Here is a 20,816-nt window from a genome sequence, read left to right as displayed (position 1 = left end):
TGTAGTGTAGTGTGGTAATTTTCTTCTTCATAGCCACTGCCATGCATAGCGTGCTAGCGCGCTCGAGGACGAAGAAATTGGTCGCTGCCTTGCTGATTCGCCACGCCTGACGCTCCGCTGCGAGTTCCTCCTGAGCGGCTATATCCATCTGAATAAACACACCCTTACAATTGGTGGAGGTGCTGCTGGGTACGTTCCTATCCCCCCTGGTACTTAGAAGCCGCACATTGACCTCTGCTTCCACCATGCCGGGCGATATGCTTTCCGGGTTGCGATTTCCTTTCCACTCATCGTGCCGTTATTGACTGCGTCCGCGCGGAAGTTGCCTTTTTTCCTGTGTGTGATACTGTCTTGTGTGACGTCCCTACCCGGTCTGTAAACCTCCTTGTCGCCAATGACACAGACATTCCTCCATTTTCTGCTGCCCTCGTCCCACTCTCCTGTGAAAGTGTTACTACTTCGACTGTCTTCTTCACACCGTCCGATGCCGCTTCACGCCATCTATGCCTCCTGCTTCTATTTGCTGTTCTCAAGTTCGAAGAAGGTCTTAGTGCAATGTATGTATCGAATCCATTTTCGTGCCCATCCGTCCTGCTACGCGGCGAGTGTCTCGGTCGTATTGAAGAACTTGATCCTGTGCGTGTAAATACTCTTCCTGCCACGCCTACTTCATTAGACGTTAATGTTCTCAGCTCTTGCGATATAGCGACCGCTTCGACACTACCCGATGTTCTTCAACAAGCTATTGACGCAGGTCTTCCACCCGCGCAACGCGATCAACTCTCCGCCCTTCTACGCAGCTTCACTTCTGCCTTCGACCTTCCTCACACTGCTCTGGGTCGCACGTCTGTCGTTACGCACACAATCTACACTGGTACAAACGCACCTTCACGACAGCGTCCTTACCGCGTGTCGGCCTCTGAGCGCACAAGTCCTTGCTGATAACGTGGACGATATGCTTCGCCGGGGCGTCATACAGCCATCAAACAGTCCATGGGCTTCTCCGGTTGTTTTGGTCACCAAGAAAGATGGTTCTGTCCGGTTTTGCGTCGATTACCGTAGGCTAAACAAGATCACGCGCAAAGACGTCTATCCTCTGTCACGAATCGACGACGCCTTGGACTGTTTACAGGGAGCCGAGTATTTCTCCTCTTTGGATTTGCGCTCTGGCTACTGGCAGGTGCCGATGGCTGACGATGACCGCTCGAAAACTGCCTTTATAACACATGATGGCTTATACGAGTTCAACATTGTGTCCTTTGGCCTTTACAATGCCCCGGCTACTTTCGAGCGCCTGATGGACACTGTTCTTCGTGTACTCAAGTGGCAGACCTGTCATTGTTATCTGGACGACGTCGTAGTTTTTTCTACCGACTTTTCTTCTCACCTTCTCCGCCTAAAGGATGTCCTCACGGGTCTCGCCAACGCTGGGCTTCAGTTGAATTTGAAGAAGTGCCACTTTGCCGCTCGAAAACTCACAATTTTAGGCTACGTAGTTCCTAAGGACGGTATTCTTCCCGACCCCACCAAACTTCGCGCAGTTGCAGAGTTTCCGAAGCCAATCTCCCTGAGGCAGCTCCGGAGCTTTATCAAACTCTGCTCCTACTTTCGACGTTTCATCTTGAACTTCGCCTCTATCATCGCTCCTCTGACCCAGCTCCTTGCCGGCAGCTCCGACCTTTCATCCTGGACTCCGGCCTGCGATAAAGCCTTCGACACTTTACGCCGTCTTGGTTTCGCCTCCCATTCTACGCCACTTTGATCCGACTGCGCCTACGGAGATTCACACTGACGCCAGCGGTATTGGGCTTGGTGCTGTCCTTACCCAACGTAAGCCTGGTTACAGCGAGTACGTTGTGGCATACCCCAGCCGAACATTGACGAAAGCAGAGTTCAATTATTCAGTCACAGAAAGGGAATGTTTGGCCATTATTCGGGCCATCGGAAAATTTCGTCCCTATGTGTACGGCCGACCGTTTTATGTTGTGACCGATCACCACGCTTTGTGCTGGCTGGCCTCTCTGAAAGACCCATCCGGTCGCCTTGCTCGCTGGGCTCTCCGTCTCCAGGAGTATGACATCCATGACATTTATCGATCAGGTCTGAAGCATACGGACGCGGATGCTCTTTCCCGCTCGCCATTGCCTAGTGATACCTCGTCTGAGCACGTCTGTGCTTATGATTTGTCGACTCTCCACTGTCGGCATGGTTACCGAGCAGCGAAATGACTTGTGGATCAGTGCACTTTTGCATTTTCTTTCAAGTCCTACTCCCGGTCATTCATCCAAAGCGCTCGTCCGGCAAGCCCACCACTTCTCCATTCGTGAAGGTCTTCTCTATCGCCGCAATTATTTGCTTGATGGACGGAAGTGGCTTCTAGTCATCCCGCGTCATCTCCGCGCCGACATTTGTGCTGCGTACCAAGGTGACCCACAGTGTGCCCATGGTGGCGTATTGAAAACCTACACGCGCCTATGTCTGCGATTTTATTGGCGTGGAATGTACCGCTTTGTACGACATTTTGTGCGCGCTTGCTAATCTTTCCAACGCCGAAAAACTCCACAGATGTCCCCTGTTTTGTTGCAGCCGTTACCCTGCCCTGCTCGTCCGTTTGACCGCATTGGCATAGATCTCTATGGCCCTCTTCCTACTACTTTCACTGGAAACCGGTGGATTATCGTGGCAGTAGACCATCTTACTCGCTACACTGAAACATCACCGTTACCTTCTGCATCCGCAAGAGACGTTGCTTTGCTCCTTCTCAACAACTTGATTCTTCACCACGGGACTCCGAAGGAACTGCTCAGTGACCGCGGACGCGTTTTCTTGTCCGAAGCTCTTGAGCACTACTGAAAGAATGCCGCATCATTCACCGCACCGCAACTTCTTACCACCCTCAGACGAATGGCCTGACCGAGCGCTTCAACCGTACTCTGAGTGACATGCTGGCCATGTACGTCAACGACGCTCATTCCAACTGGGACCAAGTTCTTCCCTTCGCAACCTACGCGTACAATACTGCGATACAGACCACCACTGGATTCTCTCCCTTCTTTCTTCTTTACGGACGCGAGCCAACCTGTACAATGGACGCGCTCTTTCCCTACCGCCCTGATGTCTCTGAATCGACGCCACTCTCGGACGCCGCCCAGTACGCAGAAGAATGCCGTCAGCTCGCCCGTTCGCTGACAGCGGAAAATCAGTGGCAACAAAAACACCACCGCGACACCGGCGAGCCTTCTACATATGCACCTAACTGCCTGGTATGGCTCTGGGTCCCTGCCACAACCACTGGCCTTTCAAAGAAGCTTCTTGCTCGATATCATGGTCCATACCGAATCCTCCAACAAACATCTCCTGTCAACTACGTAGTTGAGCCTGTTACGCCCTCTGCGGACTTGCGTCGCCGTGGACGCGAAACAGTTCATGTCAACCGAATCAAGCCATACTACGATCCGTCTGTTCTGTCGGCTCCATAAGTCGCCAGGATGGCTCCTTCTCTACCCTGGGGAAAAATGTAGTTTGGTAATTTTCGTCTTCATAGCCACTGCCATGCATCGCGTGGTGACGCGCTCGAGGACGAAGAAGTTGGTCGCTGCCTTGCTGATTCGCCACGCCTGATGCTCCGCTGCTAGTTCCTCCTGAGCGGCTACATCCATCTGAATAAACACACCCCTACAGTAGATAAAAAAGGAAAAAGCCTACGTAGTGGGGACAGAGAATGCTCGGATCGCATCGCAATGACACAAGATCGATCACTACATTGAGATACTTACTTTTCTTCTTTTGCACCGTTGATTTAATTCGCCTTCACAAAGATCATAGCATAGTTTGATGTGACGTCACTACAAATAAATCAGTGTGATCCGAAGCGCTCAGACAAACCTTCTGTGTAATTAGCGTGACGTCACTCAGATGCCGGAAATCCGGCAGACGTCTTGCGGTGGTGGAATGATCTTAGGGCTGAGGGCTGTACATTCGGCTAAGAGCGAGTGCTCGCCCTCTACGGCGGCCCGAAAGGGAGCTCGACTCGAATTGTCTGTCAATCAAAATCCTACGCTGCCTACATTCTCTTCCAACTTCCCATAAACCTATCCTTATTCCTACTCCCCCCACCCTACACCCTATCCCTTCCGCTACTTCCCAGGGGAGATACGTGGAATCTCTCCGGGCCCGCTTCCTCACCTGTGGGTCGCTTTAATAGCATTGCTCCCTTTCATTTAATAACTTCCAATCAAAAACGTTTGTCCGGATGGACCTGTTCATTTATATTTCCAATTGCGGAACTTTCTCTACCTGCGATACATTAGTGGCGCGGGTGGAGTCTGTCTTTGGACTCCATCTTGCCTTATTACCCCTGAGCCGATAGGAATTATCATCCCAAGATTGAACGGTTGGTCTGAAACTGCTGGGTTAAAAACGCACAAAACACTCTAAGGTGGTTTCTTATATAAAACCTTTTCCTTATCTCTAAATCAGCCCAATTCGCAGCATCTTGGTAAAACACTATATCTATTGTCTTTTTAAGTGGGTAATATTACGCTCTTTTTAATTGATTAGTATTATGTTTTGCTGCTATCGTATCCAATGTGCGCTCTTCGAAGCGTTCTTTTCTAAGCAGTGAAATTATTGGAGCATTTTTCACAAGATTGCACCACAATATCCTGTATTTCTTGCATAAAGAGGTAATCCCGGTAAAAGGCGTACATCACTTGGCTGTAACAGCTTTACTTGTGGAAACTTAAATAGATAATATTCCCTAGTAAAGCATTATCATTGCTGTTCAGCGACTGAAATTCTTATTAGTCTTCTGTGCATGCCTTTGCCTGCGTGCAATCGCCATCGCTCTCGTAACTCTTATCTTCTAGCATCGGAATATATAAAGACGAATGCATGCAGTGATCGAAAAACACTTGGCAATATCCATCCGCACCTTTCCGTCCGCTTTAAGGAATCAAGTGCATTTGACGGTAATTTCTTCGTGTCGTAGAATATATTAGGTGCTCAAAATTCATTATTCGGTTCCTTTCAAATACCACAGCTGACAGTACCTGAAAGAAAAATAATTACTGCTTGCAGCAGTGTATAGGCTCGAAGTGGATATTAATAGCAGGTTATTTGTACCCTGTTTCCCTGTAAAGCGCCGCTAAGAGTGAGCGCGTATGCCGCTTAATTGCCAATCGTAAGGACCTGAGTTCCAATCCCTGTGCTATTAAAACAGGCTTGCGTTCTCTACAGTGTCTGGTCCAGTTAATTACCAAATGAGGTCCAAAATATTTCCGAGGCCTCCACCATGCAGCCTTTCATAACCTAGCTGCAGATTATAGGACGATATCTGGACCTAAGGTACGTGTTTATTGTTAGTATATTTGACGCATGATAGCCGCGGTCGCTTATGCGCCCTAAAGCTTAATATAACTCGCGTATTTGTTTGGCTGACGGAGACCCAAATAATGCGTGACAACGCTTCCCTCGGTCAATGTCCGCCGCAGGTTAGTGTGAACGGCTACGACGTGGAGACTCAGACGAAGCAGGCTCGGGAGACGATGGCCGTTGTTCAGCAGCGGGATGTGCTCTTCTACGACCTGACGGTCGCCGAGCACCTCATGTTCTTTGGCCTGATAGCTGGCCTCTCCGGAGACGAGCTCATACACCGCTCCGTCGAGCTGGAGGACATGTTCTCCATCAGCAACGTTGCCGATGTGCGCGGAAGCGCACTGCAAGATTCTCAGAAGCGTCGCTTGGCACTTGCCATAGCCCTCGTGGTGCCGCCAAAGGTACGCCCACCAGGAGGAGGTTCGCATCGATAATATATTCATATTTTCTGATTCATGGTCAGTGGCAAGTTGCTCTCTGCGCGAGATGTTTGGGGTCGTTGCCACTTGGGCGTTACGTCACGGCCTTGTTGAATCCCACACCTGAGAGTTTCTCCAGTGTCAGTTACTTGTTGGCGGCTTGCTCTAATCATTCTTGCAGGCGAACGACCCTTCTCTTCAACCGCGACACGGGCACTGCGAAATTGTTTCTCCTCCGCCCGTCCGAACCTGCCTGAAACGCCGCAGTACACACAGGCCACGTATTGTCACCTAAGCTCTCACTGATCACGTAGGGCCCATCATATTTCGCGGTCATCTTACGTCCTGTTGTTTGTACGCCGCGTCGCACCCAGACCTCGTCTCCAACTCTATAGTGAGGAGCTGGTCGATGTCGGCGGTCCTAATTTCGTTTTTGCGCCTGTTGCGCGCGAGACGCTCTTTTCCGTGCTTCCGTCCTGATGCGCTGACAAGCTGCCTGTCGTGGTACAGGGGTCCCGATCTTATGTAGTCCTGCACAACTTTGAGCAGAAGTGTTCACAGCGTAAGCCGCCGCTCTGAGGTGCTGGTCTCAGTCTGCCTCGCCTTTTTTTGTTATTCATGCAGAACGGAGCGAGTCGCGATTGTATGGTCCGATTCGTCCGCTCGGTGAGAACATTCGCATGAGGGTGGTACGCCGATGCGAAGTGGTGCTCAACTCCCGTCTGGCGCAGGTAGGCACGGATTTGGCGACTCCGGAACGTGTTTGACCGGTCCGGTATTAGTTTCTGTGGAAGCCCGTCCCGCGATTCGGACCGGTCTTGTAAAAATTCAACGACGTAGTGTGCAGCGAGAGAGGGTACAGCAGCAACCTCTAGATATTTGGACAGATAATCTACAGCCACTAATATGTACCGGTTGCCCACTGCTGATGTCTGCAGAGGTACAATGTGGCCGATGCCTATGGTGTCACCGTCTCAGACAAAGTGATTGGCGTTAGTAGCCCGGGTTGACATCTTGGAAGACGCTTGTACTGCTGGCAGACTGCAGCTGGCAACGTGCACGCGGATATTGCTGCTCATCCTGGGCCACCAGAAGCATTCCTGCGCCTTTCGCAACGTGGCTCGCTGACCAATGTGCCCTCCTGTGGGGGAGTCGTGAATAGCGTGAAACACCTACCCGAGGAGAGCAGCAGGAAGTACGAAGAGATCCTGTTCTTCTTTGCAGTTTTTGAGCCAATGTCGGTGGTATAACGTAGCATCCCGCAGCACAAACTTGGAGTTGCTTCCAGAGTCCCCAAGGGAAGCCATGATAACCGCCAAATCTCTGTCCTCGCTTTGGGCCTTCTTTATATCCTGCTGACAAAATAAGAGCCAACTTTCGCTGTACCGAGCCTGAGAGTGGCCGTCACCACTGGAAGGTCGCGACAAGGCATCTGCAATACGGTTAAGATCCCCGGCCCGATGCCGCACATCATATGTGTATTATTGGAGCGTGATTATCCAGCGAGCGAACTTTTGCTCTAGGTGCTGCTTCGTGAACATCCAGGCGATTGCGGAATTATCCGTTACGGTGCTGAATTTCAAGTCCGAAAAGGCAATGGAAAAACTTATCGTCGACACTCTAGACCACCGCCAAGCATTGTAACTCGTTGGAGTGGTAATGGCTTTCAGCAGCGGACAGTTTGCGACTAGCGTATGCAGTGACGTGCTGAGCACCCTGTGAGTCGCGCTGGAGAAGAACCGCCCCCAGGCCGACCTGGCTGGCGTCAGTCTGCACTTCAGTGTGCCAGTCTTCGCGAAAGTGGCTAAGTAGTGGGCACTGAGTCAGTTCATCCTTGAGCGCTTGAAAGGCTTCTTGCTGCCGTTCACCCAATATAAAGTTCTCGCCCTTCTTTAAACAAAATGTGAGGGGAGCTGCTGTGGTGCCAAAATTGGCTACAAATTTCTGTAAATAAGAAGCCATGCCAAGGAATGTCTGCAGCTGCTTCACACTGTTAGGTGTGGAGTAATTTGTGACGGCCGCTATTCGCTCTGGGAGCGGGTGAATGCCCTCCGCAGAAATTTTGTAGCCGAGGTAGGAGATCTCCGACAGGCTAAACTTGCATTTTCTCCCGGTTTAGCCAGAAGACAGCTTTGTATAACAGGACAAGTACATTATCCAGATTCCGGAGATGCTCATCTTCGCTGCCGCCGATTACCAAAATGTCATTGAGGTAGACCAAAAGGCGTGGTCTTTGAGAGAGCCGAGAACCATGTTCATAGCTTGCTGGAAAGTGCTTGGAGCTGTACGTAGCCCGAAAGGCATGCGATTGTACTCGTACAGCCCGATACCGGGTGCGAATATATACATATATATATATATATATATATATATATATATATATATATATATATATATATATATATATATATATATATTGCCACCTAGCGTTGCCAGGTGGCGCATGACTGAGTGAAGCACGACGAAGTGTCGCTTGCGGGTTTTGCGTCTGTGCTGCTCACCGCTGTTGTATCGGAGCTAACCCTATTCTTGATATCCTCAATCACCTTGTACGTGACATTCTGGTGGAGCTGCTGGGTAAGATCACCTATGCAAGAGTCTCCATCTGAAAGACATCGCGCCAGCCCTGTGCCATTGGACAATCCCGTGCATCGCTTCAGTCGACGGCTCCAGTGACTGTCTCCGGAGTTTCAACCATCAACTGGCGCCATGACATCTGGTGCTTCTGCTCAGCAGGTAATGGGCGTCGCACCGGCCTGTAACTACACCTTGCAGGCCCCTCGGGTACCGAAGTCTTTCCATGGTGACCTCTTTGAGGATGTGGAGGACTGGTTCCTTCAGTTCGAACGTGTCGCTGCTTTAAACCAGTGGGACGATACTGCCAAACTAAGGAACGTCTACTTCAGCCTTGAGGATCTGGTTGGAGAACCGAGAGCAAATGTTAACATCGTGGCGGGAATTCTGTCGTCAACTGCTCGAGGCCTACACTAGCGCGGATCGTCGCGATTATGCAGAACGTGCCATTCGCTCTCGCATCCAGATGCCGAATGAGAGTGCCCAAGCGTACGTCGAGGACATGACGCGCCTCTTCAGGCGAGCCGATCCCGCCATGTCCGAGGACAAAAAGGTCAGGCACTTGATGCAGGGTTGAAAGAGCAACTGTTCGCGGGCCTTGTGCGCAACCCACCCTCCACCGTAAACCGAATCCTTGCGGAGGCCGCCACAATGGAAAGGGTGCTACAACAACATGCTGCGGCTTATAACCGACCTCTCCATACTGGCACAACTGCAGAGTCATTTGCATCTTCCGAGCGGCATCCTGATGCTTTGCGTAAACTAATTCGCAGTGTCGTGCGCGAAGAACTGAGAAAGTTCTGGAACCCCCTGCAGCAATCGCCAGCTTCCGTTTCTGCTATAGTGCAGGAGGAGGTACGACAGGCGCTCAAGAGCCCTCTTTCGCCTATAGTTACGAGCCCGCCTTTGCTGTCGGGGACCGAAAATCGTCCCACATATGCGGAAGTCCTGCAGAGTCAGGCTCCCCCTCCACCGCCACCCATTCCCGCGCCGCCTACAGTTCCGCTGCCCTCGGTGCAACCAGTGCAGTACTTCAACGAACGTCCCCTGCCCCGACGCAAAGCCGGCATTTGGCGCGCGCCTGACCGCCGTCCACTCTGCTTCCCCTGCGGTGAACCAGGCCATCTCTACCGGGATTGTCCTTATCGACGCCTCGGTCTTCACGGCTTCCGCATCGACTCGCCTCCTCCCCGGTTTGGTCAACGACCCCGCGTTATTGAAGAGTACCTGGCGGAACAGCGCTCATCTCGTTCGCAGCGTCAGTCCCGCACCCCTTCACCAAGGCGCTCATCGACGTCCACCCAAGGTTCCTCGCGAGAGGGGCAAGGCCGCTCGTCTAGCCCTGCTCGGGAAAACTGAAAACAGCGACCTTCGGGGGCCAGGCCGCTGGTAGTCGCTGCATTGAAGACCTCCCGTCGTCGCCGCTTCGATCCGACTGCGAGCTGCTGGTACCGTCCCCTAGGGAAGCCAAAAGCGTTTCTCTGGACATTCCTGTTATTTTAGACGGTCGTACTACAGTCAATGCGTTAGTGGACGCCGGTGCGGATTATTCGATTTTGAGTGGTCGCATGGCGACTGTTTTGAGGAAGGTGCTCACTGCTTGGCCAGGTGTGTACCTTCGAACCGCCGGCGGTCATATAGTTACCCCAAAGGGGATGTGCACGGCTCGTATTCAGATTAACAGATATGCGTTCGTCGTTAGTTGCGTCGTTTTGAGTGACTGTTCCCGTGACCTTATCCTCGGCATTGACTTTCTGCGAGAGTACGGAGCAGTTATCGACCTGCGAAATAGAAGCGTCACATTTTCGATGGGACAATCTGTCGAACGAGATAGTAGCAGTCCTTGCAATGCCGCACTTCGCGTTTCCGCCGAGAGCTTCTCGCTGCCGCCGCGAAGCAGTGTTCTTGTGGAAGTTACCTGTGGCGGCGATGCTGTAGCGGAAGCGAACCATTCACTCCTGTTTGCTCAAGGCATCTGCGCTGCTCGAAGTTTATTGTCGCTTCACAATGGCCGGGCTGCACTCCTTGTAACAAATTTTTCAAATGAGCACCGGCACTTGTTGCCGGGAACTGCTATCGCTTTCGCTGACCCTGTTACGCACGATCCGGTCTGTTTTGCATCCACGGCAGTCGAAACTAATGAGCCATCTCTTGACAACATCGACATTAACTGCTACTTGTCGAAGGAGAAACGGCGGGCCTTAGAGCTACTGTTGCTGGATTTCAAGCACTGTTTTGCTTCTTCCTCGAAGATTCGTCAAACGCCCATCACGCAACATCGCATCATTACTTATGAAGGCGCTCGCCCTATACGACAGCAGCCTTATCGTGTGTCTGCAAAAGAACGAGAAGTGATCCAGACGCAGGTTCAGGAGATGCTGGATGATGGTGTTGTGCAGCCTTCACAAAGTCCGTGGTCTTCACCAGTAGTCCTGGTCAAGAAGAAAGACGGCACTCTTCGATTTTGCGTCGACTATCGGAAATTGAATAATGTGACAAAGAAAGATGTATATCCGTTGCCGCGCATCGATGACTCACTGGACAGATTTCGACGTGCGAAGTATTTTTCATCTATTGATTTGAAAAGCGGCTATTGGCAAATCGAAGTAGACGAAAGAGACCGAGAAAAAACCGCATTTGTCACTCCAGATGGTCTATATGAATTCAAAGTACTCCCATTTGGATTGTGCTCTGCCCCAGCTACATTCCAAAGGATGATGGACACCGTCCTCACTGGCCTCAAGTGGTAGATCTGTCTTGTGTACTTGGACGACGTAGTTGTTTTTTCTGAAACATTTGACCAACACCTCGAACGCCTTCGAGCTGTACTGGAAGCGCTCCGTTCTGCTGATCTCACGCTGAAGCCCGAGAAATGCCACCTCGGGTATACAGAACTCAAGTTCCTTGGCCACGTTGTGAGCGCTGATGGGGTACGCCCGGATCCCGATAAGACTGCTGCCGTCGCACGGTTTCCCGTTCCAGCTAACAAGAGGGCTGTTCAGCGCTTTCTCGGCCTGTGCGCATATTATCGGCGGTTCATTGCGGATTTCTTTCAAATTGCAGAACCTCTGACGCGCCTCACAAGGAAGGACACCTCTTTTGTGTGGAACTCTGAGCAGCAGACGGCCTTCTCTTTGCTTCGCGAGCGCGTTCAAACATCCCCTGTTCTGGCGCACTTCGATGAAGCTGCTGTCACAGAGGTACACACTGACGCCAGTAGTATCGGTCTTGGCGCGGTCCTTGTTCAGCATCAAGACGGGATCGAGCGAGTAATAGCCTATGCTAGCCGCACACTCTCTCGCGCCGAAACGAACTACTCCACCTCGGAAAAGGAATGCCTGGCGGTCGTGTGGGCCACTATGAAGTTTCGCCCCTATCTTTACGGCCGACCATTTAAAGTCGTCACGGACCATCATTGTTTGTGCTGGTTGGCAAATCTGCGAGACCCATCGGCACGACTTGCACGCTGGAGTTTACGGCTTCAGGAATTTGACATAACTGTTGTTTATAAGTCAGACCGCAAACACGAAGACGCTAACGCGCTGTCACGAGCCGCCGTTGACACTGACGATGCTGCAGCCGATGGCGACAACGTCTTTCTAGGAGCTCTCAGTGCATCTGAGCTCAGGGATCGACAAAGAGCTGATCCAGACATCCTTCCATTCATCGATTATCTGGAAGGACGTGATACGACGCTCCCTCGACGCCTATCTCGGCACATTGGTTCATTCTGTATGCAGCAAGGCGTCTTGTATAAAAGAAACTCCCAAGGCCAAGAAAGAGCTTACCTTCTGGTAGTACCATGCGAGCTCCGAGCGGATATTCTACTTGCTTGCCGCGACGAACCGACGTCTGGTCATTTGGGTTACTCACGGACGCTTGCTTGAGTCCGCAACATGTATTACTGGCCAGGACTCTCCGCAACTGTGAAACGCTATGTAAGAAGCTGTCGCGAATGGCAGCGCCGTAGAACACCGCCACTGAAGCCTGCCGGATTTCTCAAGCCCGTTAGAGCACCACGTATTTCGTTCGACCAAATCGGCATGGATCTCCTTGGCCCTTTCCCTTTGTCGCAGGCCGGAAACAAATGGATAGTTGTCGCTACTGACTACCTGATCCGATACGCTGAGACAAAGGCAATCCCTCATGCCACAGCTTCCGAAGTAGCCGAGTTTTTCATGCTTAACATAGTCTTGCGGCATGGCGCCCCTTCGTATGTCATTACCGACAGAGGGACAGCTTTCACTTCGCAGCTCATCGACCACATATTTGAGTTGAGTTACACGACCCATCGCAAGACCACAGCGTACCATCCGCAGAGCAATGGTCTTACCGAAAGATTAAATAAGACGATTGCGGACATGTTGTCAATGTACGTCGATGTGCAGCACAAGAGCTGGGACGAGGTGCTGCCGTACGTCACATTTGCGTATAATACAGCCCAACAAGAAACAACGCGCTTCACACCATTTCGACTTGTGTACGGGCGTGAAGTTCAGAGCATGCTCCATTCCAAGCTCCCGTGCCCAGATGATGACCAGCTTCCCCCAGATACCCAGCAGTATGCCATCCGCGCTGAGGAAGCCCTCCAGCTTGCCCTTATGCCCATCGGGTGGCAGCAGACCTCTGACGTACACCGCTACAACCTCCGGCACCGCCAGGTTCACTACAAACCTGGGGACCAAGTCTGGGTGTGGACACCAGTTCGCCGTCCAGGCTTGTCCGAGAAACTCCTTTCCCGCTACTTCGGGCCGTACAAAGTGTTGCGTCGTGTGAGTGACCTCAGTTATGAAGTTATTCCAGACGGCGCCGCACTTTCAAAACGTCGAAAGCCCAGCTCGGACTTTGTGCACATTGTGCAGCTGAAGCCGTACTACCAACGATAACGCACGGCCACCTCCTGTGACCACTCTCTTACTTGGCACACCGTTCTCACCGGCCATCTCCACTTTTTTTTCCATTTTTTTTTTCGGAAAGGGGGGTAATGCCACCTAGCGTTGCCTGGTGGCGCATGACTGAGTGAAGGACGACGAAGTGTCGCTTACGGGTTTTGCGTCTGTGCTGCTCACCGCTGTTGTATCGGAGCTAACCCTATTCTTGATATCCTCAATCACAATCACCTTGTACGTGACTATATATATATATATATATATATATATATATATATATATATATATATATATATATATATATATATATATATATATATATATATATATATATATATATATATATAAATTCACATGGTTCGCTTGTAACTAATGGGCTAAAGTTAAATTCACAGGGTGTCGCACAACTTTCCCGATTATCGATTATCAAATTTATTTATTTATTTATTTTGAATACTTCAAATGCCCCTGCGTATGTTCAGTGAGTCACATTGAAAAACTTAAAACATTTATTTCGACGTTTCAGTCGTAGCACGACATTTCTCAAGCACATATATATATATATAGTGTGAGCACTGTGTGGCGCTTCGTCCTTCACACGGGGGGACGTGCCTCTTCATCCTGCTCTCTCTTGTAGATACCCATCGTCATCGCGGAATGGGGTTCGCTACAATATGCGACCAGGGCTTCAGGTCTCTAATAAAACCTGATAGCTCAACCTTCGCGTTACTTTACAATATATACATTCTGGCTGAACGGCCTCTGCCGTAATAATAGTAATTTTTCACCGTGACGGTGGCCGCTCAGGTCTTGATCCTGGACGAGCCCGTGCGTGGCATGGATCTTGCCTGTCGCGTCAACGTGTGGCAGGTGCTGCTGAAGCTGAAGCCCACCACTTGCATTATTATGACTACTCCCGAGGTCGAGGAGGTGGAGTCGTTGGCCGACCGAATCGCCATCTTGGGCTACGGAGCGCTCAAGTGCTACGGTCGCACCGCCTTCTTGCACCGCCGCTACGGCGCAGGCTACAACATTACCATCCAGAAAGCTTCGAAGTTCGAAACAAAGCGAACTCTTCAAGCCATTCAGGTACGAACAACGCAACAGTGACACTAGCTCGGCGCAGTGGATCATTAAGTGCATAAGACTTATTCAGAACTTAGCACAATAAAACAGGTAGATGAGGACTGGGAATGAAGTTCGACTTACTAGAATCTAAATTAATCAGTTGCAATCTACCACCACTAGCTACTCTCCGATAGACTACATAGTATTTTGAATACAAATGGTAATCTCTTCAATCTACAGTTTAATAGAACATGACAGGGTAGTCGGGAAGGAAAGAGCATGATGTTAATAAGATTGACGAAGGCGGGTTAAAAGGTTGAATAACTAAGCTTTTTTTATATTAAATTGTAATTGTTTAGCTGATCTTCCAAGCTAATCCAGTTCACTTCCCTCTCATACCTCAGAGACCCATGTCAGATAATATGACATGAAGTATGTGCCTGAAAAAATACTAATGAAAACAAAACAAGTACAAAATAATTTTGAATTTCATACATATAAAAATAGAAAACATTTTCTTTGTGCAAGCTAGGTGTCCACAGAAACAAGTGTGACAGATACTGCGCCTTTTCTTACCTGTGAACTAATAAAAATATTATTATTATTATTATTATTATTATTATTATTATTATTATTATTATTATTATTATTATTATTATTATTATTATTATTATTATTATTATTATTATTATTATTATTATTATTATTATTATTATTATTATTAAAGCTAGTGTGTTATGCCGTCACCGGAAGTTGAGGTCAGGTGATTCCAGTAAGTTCAAAGGGAAGCCTATTTAAAGAACTTCAGAACAAATTATACACGACGGAATCGTATTTTAAAGTTTCTGCTTGTCAAAGGTACAGTGGTTGTTGAGACATTAGTAAACATATACCTGTTTTTTCTCGCCTAGTATGTTAACTGGGCGCTCAAGAGGCTCTAGTGATCCTTGCCTCAATAATGCATTAGGAGCTGACGAGTTATGATTGGAGTCTTTTTTTTTTTTTTTCACAATTTCATAATACCCCATTGCACTGCGGCCGCCTTGGATCAATGAAGACAGGCTTTGGAACTGAGCATAGATTACTAGACTAAAACAGCGAGTAGTCGCACTTTTTGTAGACTTTCTTCGCTGGAAAGGCCGTTATACTTAATGACACGGACAGGGCACATTGTGTTTTATTATTTTTGGGTGGCCTCACCATACAATGTCTTCACTGAAGCGTTGCGCTGGTGCTACGGCAGTGGTGCTGAGTAAAGAGGATGAAAATAGACCAATAATACTCATAGGCCTGTGTGATATCAGCGTTCTGCCCATGGTCACGGTGATAAAAAGCTCTGGTATCTCTCTGTAGAACAATAATTGCCTCAGCGCCGCGTTGACAAGCAATCAAAAATAGGTATCTTCACGTATTTCTCTGTTTCCGGAGAATTACTGTTGACCTGCCTTCTCGTCCTCTTTTAATCACTAGTTTTAAAATCAATCAATGGAGTGTTCGCATGAGTTTTAAGCTGCATTAATCTCGCTCCACGCAGTGTTCAGGAGTCGAACTCGGCGGAATATTACTAATTAAAATTATAAGTGTTAAATAATTATCCCGGTGACAAACCACAATACCTCATTACCCGCTTTCCAATTGATTCTGCCCTCAATTCGCCGAAGACAGAATGTGCTCGCTAATTTTCTTTGCATCTTAACAGGGCCTGAGAAGAAAAAAACTTGCCATATATTGCACAGAACGGCATCAACAGCATATAGATGAAAAACTGCTTTTACAATACTTTTGATCAGCTCGGCTTACCTTACCTGAAAAGCGGAAGCGGTCACCCAGAATTCACATGTATTGACGCGTTTAAGCCGTGTACTCAGAACCAGAGACTTCCCATCAGGGGCATTTTTCTTTTCTGTATATACTATTTTTAATCCAAAATGAGTGCCCACAGAAACTTAGAACTCTAAAAATGAGAAGAAAGGTGAGCGAATTTTATCGGCTCAAAATATTTATCGCTACAGGAAGTGATAACGGCCCTGCCAAGGCTGTAAACCGGCTCCTAAAGCCAAAAAGGAAGGGTGAGATAGGCGCAACAGATGGAAAGCCTTTCCTCGCGGTAGTGTTGCGCAAAAAGCTGCTGTGTCTTACTTTTTGAAATAAGGCTTATACGGCGGCAAGCACCTTCTCCTCGACGGCGAGTTCATACAATTGCTTCTATTGCTCTATATATTGCAGACCATAGGGAACCAAAGCTGGAGTTTGCTCTGCGACGCCAGCGCTCGGTTTCCAGCGGAGCGGAGAGGAACTACAAAACCTACGCGCATTCGCGCCCGCGCTGCGCGCGGCTGTCTGCGGAGTCTGGGCAGCCTGCTCGCTCGGGAGCGCGTGCTACGTTCAGCCGCGCGTGCACGCGGAGCGGGACAAGGAGAGTGAGGACGAGGGGGGTTGGTGGCGCGTCTTCGCGCGCAAAGCCGGCGCTCTTTGCCAGTGGGATTTCTTAATTTTGCTTTTTTCTGTGCCCCGGCTGACATAGAGGCTGGCTGGAGGCATGTTTTTTTATCGGTGCTTTCAAAAGCAAGAAATTATGATTAATTGATCGCCGGACATTGTTTTCAAAGAGCGCTTGTTGGCAGGCTCAGACATAAAAAAAAAAAAAACGCGAATTCGCTACTTGAAGGCGGGAGGCAAACGACAGGTATCTTGAAGGACTTGAGGCGGCACCTCTTGATGCCTCTATCCATGTTCACAGAATGAAGGGTCCAGCCTTCTGGTTGAGAATAACCGATAGGCTTGTACACAGCGACGAGTGCTCCTTCCTTTCCCTTTGTGACTGGTCACTTGAAAGGGGCCTATTCAGCTCTTTGGGGACAAACGTTTTAGGCAGTGCTGCCGGCGCCGTGGGGCCTGTTTTCGGCGCGTTTAGGATGCTTTCCCTACAAAGGCACAAAGCATGCCGCCTTACCCTTTGGTTCCTGTCGACACCGGCCAGGGGAAGTTCGCTGCTGCGGCGCTGCCGTTCGAAATCAATGACCTATCTACCTTTAACGATGAGGGGTTTCTTAACGACCTGGGTCATTCCCCAGAAGCCGAGGCATGCCATTTTTGCGGCAGTTTCCTCTCCACGAGACGAACAGCGAGGAAATGTCTGACGACTTTCCATGCAGACGGGGAGATCTCTCCACGGAAACCTTTGTCTTCTTAATTCCACTGTTACGCTGCGCAATTCCTAGTTATCTCCTATAGCGAATGCGCAGTTTTGAGCTCCCGAAGCAGGATCGCGTATGAGGATAGGATGATTGACGTAAAGTGATCGCATTAATGACGACTATCTGTTTCTTGAGGCCGACTCGGTTCCACGATGGCTGCTTTGGCACCGCCAGTTAGAGAGGTACGACACACAAACGGTACGAGATATCCTCCCCCCCCCCCCCCCCCCAAAAAAAAAAAAAAGGCCCACAACCATCCCGTTACCGTTTCCACACAAGCTTCGCGAAAAAAGTGCGCCGTCATTTTTTTCATTTTAGTTCTTTTCTTTCTTTCTTCTTCCCTCCTCATTGTTAGAGCGCCACGGTGGCCACAATGCGGTCGGAGGAGGAGAGAAACAACCGAGCGCGCGCGCGCAAACACGTGCTAGAAAGCAGCGCGGAGCAGACGACAACATGCTTTTCTATGCGGCGGCTAGCAGACGACGCGGCCGTGCTGCGCGTAGATTTTGACGGGGTCTCCATGGAGGGCGCTGACGCACAGAGTGGCGCAGCGCCCCCTGGCCCAGGTTTTCTCCCCTATAGTGAGCAAAACTTGTGACGATGACAACGTTTACATTGTCGGCCCGAAATTAACACAGTGAAATGAAATAATTTCCATTTCACCTACCCCATTACACTGTTCTATATCATGTCTCGTTTTTGCGCTCGTGTTCCTGCTGAGCGCAGATAGGGAACTATTTCTAATGGCGCAGCTTTAGAAAGAGTTCCCTATGCGTTTTATATGAAAGGGGGGTCAATGCTACGTTTTGATCAGCACAGTCTCCAATGTTATTCTGATACGTTCTTGAGTTGCAAAAGTCATATACATGATATAGGTACATGCTAACCGTTTGCATGCTTGCTTCCTTCCCTTTTATCAAGGAGAGAATTGTGGTCCTATAAAGCTTTGAAATAGACGTCATAGTATTCTTTATTTTTGAAAGATTTAGACGACGGCACTGGCTAATCTTTCCTATTGGCAGCTACTGCTTCAAATACACAGCGGAAAGCAGCAAACCCTTAAAGCAAAGACGCGCGCACCCAGTAGTCCCTGGCTGATTGGCTCGATTTGGCCTTCATTATTTTCGACAAACGACGACTATTAATGAAACAATTACTTCGACAAATGACATGAAACAGCGCAGCAAGTTTTTAATATGGTAGAAAGAAAGAAGTTAAAAATTAAGTTAAAAGTTCTGATTAGCGATAATCAAGAATGTGTTCCCTCACACAAAAACAAAACCTCAAAAGAGCCATTCTGTCTTATTTTTATGTACAGTTACAAACTCTGGTGTGATAGGAAGGTCAGCTTTATCACCAGTATGATTTCCGTTCTCATAGTTGCAGCGAATTTGGGAATGTATTGTCATGACTATCCATCGGGAGAAAAACCTACTCAGAACAGACATAAAAACTGTAGCCTTCACTGATAATGTTCAGAGTATTCATTGTTTCATCCCGAATCAGCATGGCGGGACACGCTTCCCAATTGCTATTTTTTCTACCGGTCCACGTGATCAGATGTAGGGAAAATGTTAGGTTTTGTTATGATGTACATACAGCCACTGACACAAATAAAATCACAAGTGATGTTTTTATTCATTGTAGTTAGAAGTAATTGTTAAACATGGTGACAAATGTTGCCAGTGGGATCCGAGCCCCAACCTCCTACTTTCTCGTCTGCTGCTCTACCACTGGGGCTTTGGTGATGATTTGTTAAATATTTCAATTGTTTAGGTATTTATGTTGCGTGTAACTTATTATCTAGAGTGTTCGCCAGTGCCATTCTCAACTATAGCGACGGACATGGAACGTCCTGTTACCGCCAGTGTCACGCGAACGTGATCTAGTGGGAAGAGTGGGAGCTGTGTAGTAACCCACTTAACCTGCAGGCTTATGACGTCAAGGCCGTCAGATTCGAAGCCCTCGTTAAACTAATCAGTCTAACGAAGGCTTCGAATATGACGGCCTTGACGCCATAGGTAGCGTAAGATTGTGATCTCTCGCCCTTCCCGTGAGATCATATTCTACGTTATAATGATATCATGATAAAAAGAAATTACCAGGGACTTTAGCGACTAAAGTAGTGAAAGGCGAAAGCCTGAGTACTGCATTCTGCTACGACACTGGCACTAAATAGTAAGTAATTAATTAACAATCAGGTAATTACTACATATAATCACTTCATTAATTATTAGTTGGTCATTTAATGAATTGCTTAATAATTCATTGATTGGTAAATAATAATTGCAATAATGATCAGTTATTGATTGATCATTGATTGACATATGACCATATAAGGCACGCATTCGCACATGCTGTTGTGGTGCTCTGTGATTGGTCGAGACCTCTATGACGTCCTCCCACCCCGGCCAATCAGAACGCCGTGAAAGCGAGACATATTTTGTCCACGACAGTATGAGCCATTAAAAGCTTTCGCCTTAATATTACAATTGCTGACAACCAACTAGCCCATAATAACACTTTTGATGTACGTTTCACGTTCTACGTGACACTCGCCGTTAGACAGAATGTCCTCCCCGGCGGAGAAGGGTTTCCTGGTGAACACTCTTAAGGAGAGGCTGCACTCGGCAAAAATATTGAACTAAATGAAAGGTTAAACAGCCTTCGCAGTAGATCAGCGATAGACCGTCAGACGTAAAGTTTCTAGGTCATTTACTCGGATCCCACCGGCTGCACGTGGTTGTTTTTTCATCTACTTTCTAACCAGTTATCACCGCGTTTAATCAATCCTTCATATCGACAAAAACCTCCCCTGTGCCTTCCTTTGTATCAATGGCTATTGACTCATTTCTCCCACGGTCCACTTCACGTGACAGCCAAAATCATATGGATCAGCGTCTCTTCAGTACTGCCTTGCTTCAGTCGTACAAGCTTCTCCCTCTTACCGCATGGGTCACCACCAACCTGCAGACCCGCGTGCCCGAGAGCCGAGTGATTCAAGACCAGCGGAGCAAAGTCGTGTACTCACTTGGGCTACGCAACGGCGTCGGTCCTGTGTCGGCTGCACTCCAGCTCCTCGAGAGCGACATGAAGGGCATGTGCATCGAGTCCATGAAGGTAAGGCGCCAGTTTAAGCGCTGAAGTTTACAGCGCTGCCAATGCAACCGTCAAGGTTTACGTGCAATCATGAAATTGGGTTTGACATCACATAAAAACAGAAATCCGAGTGTCGATGGAATTGCATATACAGGTTTGGGGTGCGACCTGATGCCGGTGAACACCTCCGGCAA

General features: G+C 48.8%; 1 protein-coding gene across 1 annotated transcript in view; it reads left to right on the top strand.

Moving 5' to 3' along the window:
• The window catches only part of LOC146186002 (phospholipid-transporting ATPase ABCA3-like), a 54,130-nt gene that overhangs the window by 19,876 nt on the left and 13,438 nt on the right, over positions 1-20,816 (top strand). Inside the window, exons 8-10 of the mRNA XM_084607968.1 lie at positions 5,493-5,777; positions 14,066-14,347; positions 20,497-20,643. Of these exons, the coding sequence (XP_084464094.1) occupies positions 5,493-5,777; positions 14,066-14,347; positions 20,497-20,643 (714 nt within the window). The remainder of the gene's footprint in view (positions 1-5,492; positions 5,778-14,065; positions 14,348-20,496; positions 20,644-20,816) is intronic.

The sequence above is a fragment of the Amblyomma maculatum genome, chromosome 6 (genome assembly GCF_055883805.1).
Source record: "Amblyomma maculatum isolate TAMU_Amacu chromosome 6, ASM5588380v1, whole genome shotgun sequence".
Classification (NCBI taxonomy): domain Eukaryota; kingdom Metazoa; phylum Arthropoda; class Arachnida; order Ixodida; family Ixodidae; genus Amblyomma; species Amblyomma maculatum.
This window is presented reverse-complemented; position numbering and strand designations above follow the sequence as displayed.